Source organism: Arachis stenosperma, chromosome 6 (assembly GCF_014773155.1).
Source record: "Arachis stenosperma cultivar V10309 chromosome 6, arast.V10309.gnm1.PFL2, whole genome shotgun sequence".
Classification (NCBI taxonomy): domain Eukaryota; kingdom Viridiplantae; phylum Streptophyta; class Magnoliopsida; order Fabales; family Fabaceae; genus Arachis; species Arachis stenosperma.
This window is the reverse complement of record NC_080382.1, coordinates 73,749,655-73,756,685: the sequence shown is the minus strand read 5'-3', so window position 1 is coordinate 73,756,685 and position 7,031 is coordinate 73,749,655. Positions and strand designations below refer to the sequence as shown.

Genomic DNA, 7,031 nt, shown 5'->3' with positions numbered 1-7,031 from the left:
TGTGCACACGCACTTATGTGTGTGTATGCACAGATGACGTTTTTTTTTATGAGAATTTCACGGAACATTTCAATATACATATAAACAAGAAATTAACAAAAATATGTAACTATTCACATTAAACTTTAAAACTAACAAAATTTTATTTCCAAAACAAAACTATTAAACTATTTAAAACACTTGTAATATGCACATACAAAAATTTAGTTAGCAAAATTATTTCAACCATCCAAAAATTAATTCAAAATTTTAAACATGCAATTCAAGTCAAAAAGGCAATTTAAAACAAAATTACTAATCATCATAGTTGTAAGAATCGGACCAGACCGGCTGATTCGACCGAAAAAATAGTGAACTGGTGGTTTGGTCGGTTCGATTGAAGCTTTGGATTGAAGAAGAATTTAAACCGCTTAAAATCGGATAGTTCATCACAAACCGAACAAAAGCGGTCAAAACCGGCCGGTCCTATGATGCTCCCAACAAATGCAGGTCTTGAGCAGCATTTGAATATTCAAAAATGCATGTAATGGGTGTCAAACCCATGTCTCCTTGTTAGGTTACAATAAGGAATGCCACCAAGCTATTGTGTTCATTTTCAAATTTATGTGCTAATTATTCTATATATTATACATATACAAAACTGAAATATTTTATATTTATTTAATTTAATTTTAGTTTTATACTCAATTTTTTTAACTATTTAGAATTTATAGAATTATTAAAATAAGTATAAAATATTTTAATATTTACATTTACATATTAAAATGTTAGTAAAGATATTTATTTTAAATTTTTTAGAGTATTGAGTTAGTAGGTCTTCGAAGATTTCGACTTAGGACTAATTAGTAAGGACATTTAAGTATCACCACTAAATTTCACATGATAAATTAATGGATGGACATAATGTGTTCATCGTTTACTATCTCAAAGGACCAAATTGGTACTCTATTTTTTTCAGGGGCTAATTAATCTGAAGTCGAAAATTTTAAGGACCTAATTGTCACTTTATTCAATTTTTTACTATTTTATATTTTTTATTTACGTACGACCGGTTCTATTGGTTTAACCAGTGACCCACCAGTTGACCCAGTGACCCAGTAACCTGACCGGTTCGATCACCGGTTCGATTCTGACAACTATGCTAATTATTCAAATGTGCATTTAAAAGGAAAATCTATTAAGGAAAGCTAACAACCAAGAGGCATATTTACAAGAATGAAATAAAGAAGGGAAATTGGAAAGTTTTACCATGGTGGGGTGACTCCCACAAAGCACTTCTATTTAGAGTCCTTAAGTTGGACTTTTTGAGAAACTCTCATCAAGGAGGCTTGTGCTTCCATTCTTCCTTGAATCTCCACCCATGTTTGCATTTTTCATGGCTTTTGAGATTCCAAAGCTTGTGCACCCAATCTCCTTGTTGATTCTCTTCATTCCATCTAGGTGACAAACATTTTAAATTCCCAATTCCTATAACACAATCGCAACCAAACTCATAGCGCAATGGGTGAGAATTCACAGGAGAAAAAAAAATAAAAACAAAAGATAATAAGAACAAGTAAAATAAACTCCTAAAACTAGCAAAAACAAGCAACCAATCAAAACAAACAATTCACGTATTCACATTTTAACAATAGCAAACAATATAACACCACTGCAACTTCCCTAAAAACGGCGCCAAAAACTTGATGAGGGCTGATGACAAGTCTTCTTATGCTAGCCTTTCAAGCATTTTTCACTTGTTTCATTAGGTTTTATGCACTTTCTTGCACAATAAGTAAGTGATTTGGAGTGGATTTTCATGATTATGTTAAATCAATCAACCATCACTTATTTGACACAAAATCATAGGGTTTAAGCTAGAATTAGTTGATTTTATGAATGAATTAGAATCCTTGTGAATTTAGTGATACTTTGACATGTTTGTGTGGTTGCTTGCAGGAGAATAAAGGAAGCAAGGCCAAGACAAGGCTGGTGCTCAATCAAGTGAGCACAATGCTCACTCTAGAGAGCATTTGCGTGCCCCTCAACCAAGGAAGCAAGGCTCATCAAGGAACCAAGGGCCAACAAAGGGTAGCGCTCACAAATTCAAGCGCTATGCTCACTCTAGTGAGCATTGTCGCGCATCAAGCCAAGGAAGTGAAGGAGCGCTCTAATAGCGCTCAAAGAAGTGAGCACTATGCTCACACAGCGCTCAAAAGAAGTGAGCGCTATGCTCACTCTAGTGACCATTATCGTGCTCAACCAAGAAAATAAAGGAGCGCAGCATGGAAAAAAGGGGGAGCGCCAGGGATCGAAGCTGGGGACGCAATCAATACAAGATGTAGCGCTCAAATATTGAGCACAACGCTCACTTAGTGAGCGCTACACTAAAAGCATGCTGGGCCAAGGAAAGTGAGCGCTATGCTCAAACAACCAAGCGGATCACCACCCTTGGAGCTGATCAAATACACCTTGGTCCATGCTAATTGAACCAAGCCATCTTGGATCCATTTCTTCACAAATCAAAAGGGCCTACTCCAAGCTTTGAATACAAAAATAAAAAGTGTATAAATAGGAGTAGATTTGATTTAGAGAGGACCTTTAACCTTGAACCTTTTTTCTGACTTTTAAACTTTTAGCTTTTAGCTCATTTTCATTTGGAATTTGGGGAATTGGGATTGAGATCTGGTTTTTCTTTTTGGTTGTTCTTGCTTCTGCAACTTTTACTTTCTATTTTGAATTTTTGGATTAAGATTGAAGAACTCCATTTCATTTCTTGATCTGAAATTCATCTTCGCTTTTTTTTTCTGCATAATTATGAGAATTGAGGAATTAGGTCTAAATTTCTTTTGCTGTTTTCATTTTCAATTCTTCTACACTTTCATTTCTGTTTGATCAAGGGAGTCATTGAGATCTAGATTTGTTTCCTGATCTCATTGCTCTTCTTTAATCTTCAATTTCTCTTTTAGAATTTTACAATTGAGCTAAGTTTCTTTATGTTTCATTGCTTCAAGTAATTTCCCTTTTCTGTTTGGTGACTGAACTGCATTTCTTTATTTCACAGCTTTCTGATTTACTTTAGCTTGCATTTTTTTGTTCAATTCTGAATCCCAGCCTCCAAATCATATTAATCTTCAAGCAATTTAGATTCAGTATTTTAGTTTTCTTGCACTTTAAGCTTCAGCCATTTACATTTCTTGCAATCTAAGTTTCATTCATTTACATTACTTGCACTTTAAGTTTCAGCTCTTTTATTTCTTTTACACTTTTGCTATTCTGTCAATTTCCCCTCTCCCTTTCATTTACATGCAAATTAGCTTCTGTCAATCACAAATCACTCAAATCATCAAATATTTGCTTAACTAAATTCATCACCTAACTAAAATTGCTCAATCCATCAATCCCTGTGGGATTGACCTCACTCTTGTGAGTAATTACTACTTGATGCGACCTGGTACACTTGCCGGTGAGTTTGTGTGGAATCGCTTTTCCCTCATCAAGGTTTTGGTGCCGTTGCCGGGGATTGATTTAGATTGACAATGATTAAGGAAGGTGATAATCTAGATTAAGCACTTTTTCTTTTATTTTTCTTTCATTTCTGTTAAGCACACTAACTATTTGAATTTTTGTTTAGACTAACACCCACCTCACTCTAGCAGTAGAGTGAATTATTTCTGGTTTTTGGTTCTGTGTGTTTTATGATAGAGGCAAGGAGAGAGGTCTCCACCTCTGGTGACATTGATGAGAGAACTCTTCGAAGAATAAGAAGAGAAGCCAGATGAAAGGGAGTTATTGGTGGAGAGGAATCAGAGGAAGAGAACCAGGAAATGGAAGAAAATGCTCCTAATCCACCAGAAGGAGTGGCCAACAACAATCCACCTCAAAGGAGGGTTCTAGCCTCCTATACTTTTCCTAATCCAAGGCATTGTGGGAGTAGTATTCTTACTCCCAATGTCAATGCAAACAACTTTGAATTGAAGCCTCAACTCATCACTCTCGTGTAGAACAATTGTTCCTATGGAGGAAGCCCACTTGAAGATCCAAACCAACACTTATCCACCTTTCTGAGGATATATGACACAGTGAAAACCAATGGTGTGTATCCTGACATTTACAAATTGTTGCTATTTCCATTTTCCCTGAGAGACAAAGCTACTCAATGGTTGGAGTCATTTTCAAGAGAAAGCATCAACAATTGGGAAGATCTATTGAACAAACTCTTATCCAAGTTCTATCCTTCCCAAAGAATCATCAAACTCAAAACAGAGGTCCAAACATTCACTCAGATAGATGGAGAGTCATTGTATGAGGCATGGAAGAGATACAAAGCTCTAATCAGAAAGTGCCCACCAGAAATGTTCAGTAAATGGGATAGACTCCAAAACGTCTATGAAGGATTGACACTGAGAGCTCAAGAAGCACTTGATTATTCTACTAGAGGCTCAATACAACTCATGAAGACAGTTGAGGAGGCTCAAAATCTCATTGCCACTGTAACAAACAACCAATACTTCTATGGTCATCAAAGACAATGCCAACCAGCTCAAAGGAAGGGTGTGTTGGAGCTGGAAGGTGTAGATGCCATCTTAGCTCAAAACAAAGTGATGCATCAACAATCTAACAACAGATGGCGATGATGGCCAAGAGGATTGATGGCCTCCAAGTTGCAGCAGTGAATACAAGTCAACCATCACCCACATGGGGGCAAAATGAAGAAAACCAAGAAGATCAACAGCAGGAACAAATTCAATATGTGCACAACCAAGGTTCTGGATCAAATGACTTTCATAGAGACACTTACAACCCTTCCTAGACGAACCACCCAAACCTGAGGTGGTGAGACAACCAAAATCGGGAACCATGGCAAAGAAACTCAAACCAAAACAACTCCAGAAACACAAACCATCAAAACCATCAAAACACTAACCAAAACCAATACAGAAAACCACAAAATAACTAAACCCAACCCAGCTACTATCCACCCAATAACCCACCCACTAACCAAAATAACTTTCATCCACCCTCAACATCCCATAATCAACCACAACCACCTCAAGACTCCCAAAGAATCTCCAACTTGGAGATAATGATGGAAAGAATGATGAAGCACCAAGAGCTAACCAGCAAGAACCATAAAGCCTCAATGAAAAATTTAAAAAGACAAATTGGTCAATTGTCAAAGCAAGCAGTGATTGAAAGACCAACCAGCTCACTCCCAAGTGATACCATTCCAAATCCCAAAGAAGAATGCAAAGTAATCTAATTAAAGAGTGGAAGAATCTTGGTGAAAGACAAAGAAACTAACAAGAAGCCTATGGACAATGACAAGGCTAACAGCAAGAAAGATGAAGCCAGCAACAATGAAGAAGACAAGCAAAAACCGGAGAAGCTCAAAGAAAAAGAGGAGCAGCCACAAGCTTCAAGGAAAGGGAAGCAAGTAATGGAGGAATCACCACAAGAACAGAGGAAGGAAGTGAAGACTTACACACCTCCTCTACCATATCCTCAAAGACTACAAAAAGAACTCAAGGATCAACAATTCCCTAAGTTCCTTGAGGTCTTTAAGAAGCTGGAGAATAATATTCCCCTTGCTGAAGTGTTGGAGCAGATGCCTCTATATGCCAAATTCTTAAAAGAGCTTATCAACAAAAAAAGAAGCTGGCATGAGAAGGAAACCGTCATGCTCACTGAAGAATGTAGTGTTGTAATTCAAAGGGGTATTCCACCAAAGCTTAAAGATCCAGGGAGTTTTGTAGTTTCATGCACCATAGGCAAGATGACATTAGAAAAAGCTCTCTGCGATCTAGGTGCTAGTATCAACTTGATGCCGCTCTCAATGATGAGAAAGCTTGCCATAGAAGAAATCAAACTACCAGGATGTCACTTGTAATGGCCGATAGATCAATCAAGCCACCCAATGGAATTGTGGAAAATCTATTAGTGAAGGTTAGAGAGTTTATCTTCCCTGTAGACTTTGTGATCTTGGACACAGAAGAAGAAGAAAATAACTCAATTATCTTGGGAAGACCATTCCTAGCCACAGCAAAAGCTATTATTGATGTAGAAAAGGGAGAAATAATTTTCAGGGTGCACAATGAGCAAATGATCATCAATGTTTTCAAATCAATGAAATATCCCCCTGAGCAAGAGAACTACATGAGAGTGTATATGATAGAAGGTTTGGTAGAAGAAATGTTGGAAGCCAATTATCATGAGCAACAGGAAGAAGAAGGGGAAGGAGACCAAGAGACAATGGAAGAACAAGTAGCTAAAATTTCCATTGAGAAAGAGGTGGAACAATACAAGACAGAGGAGGTGCCAAAACAAGAATTAAAGCCTCTACCTATTCATCTCAAGTATGCATTTCTTAGAGGAGGAAAGACGCTGCCAGTAATTATTAATTCCTCCTTAAGCATAGAAGAAGAGGCAAAGCTGGTTGAAATATTAAAAGCTCACAAGACAGCTTTAGGGTGGACAATTGATGATGTCAAAGGCATAAGCCCTACCATCTGCATGCACAAAATCTTGCTAGAAGAGGATTCAGGACCTGTAGTACAATCGCAAAGAAGACTCAACCCAACCATGAAGGAGGTAGTTCAAAAGGAAGTAATGAAGCTGTGGAATGCAGGAATTATATACCCAATTTCTGATAGCTCATGGGTGAGTCCAGTTCAGGTTGTGCCAAAGAAAGGGAGGGTGACTATAATTTCCAATGAGAAGAATGAGCTGATACCTATAAGGATAGTGACTGGTTGGAGAATGTGCATATACTATAGGAGACTGAATGAGGCTACAAGGAAAGATCACTTTCCTCTCCCTTTCATTGATCAAATGCTGGAGAGATTGGCTGGCCATGCCTTTTATTGCTTCCTGAATGGGTATTCCAGGCATAATCAGATAGTGGTGGACCCCAAGGACCAAGACAAGACCTCCTTCATATGTCCATTTGGAGTTTTCGCCTACAGAAGGATGCCATTTGGGCTATGCAATGCCCCAACTACCTTTCAAAGGTGTATGCTTTCCATCTTCTCAGATATGGTTGAAAAATTCTT

At 37.6% G+C, this 7,031-nt stretch overlaps 1 protein-coding gene across 1 annotated transcript; it reads left to right on the top strand.

The window, feature by feature from the left end:
• Nucleotides 1-5,293: 5,293 nt before the first annotated feature.
• LOC130934188 (uncharacterized) lies at nt 5,294-5,869 on the top strand. The gene has a single exon (XM_057863776.1). It carries the CDS (start codon nt 5,294-5,296, stop codon nt 5,867-5,869), a length of 576 nt encoding a protein of 191 aa, XP_057719759.1.
• Nucleotides 5,870-7,031: the final 1,162 nt, after the last annotated feature.

Excerpts from the sequence above, each read along its gene's own strand:
- LOC130934188 (XM_057863776.1), top strand. The coding sequence starts at position 5,294 with ATGGACAATGACAAGGCTAACAGCAAGAAAGATGAAGCCAGCAACAAT.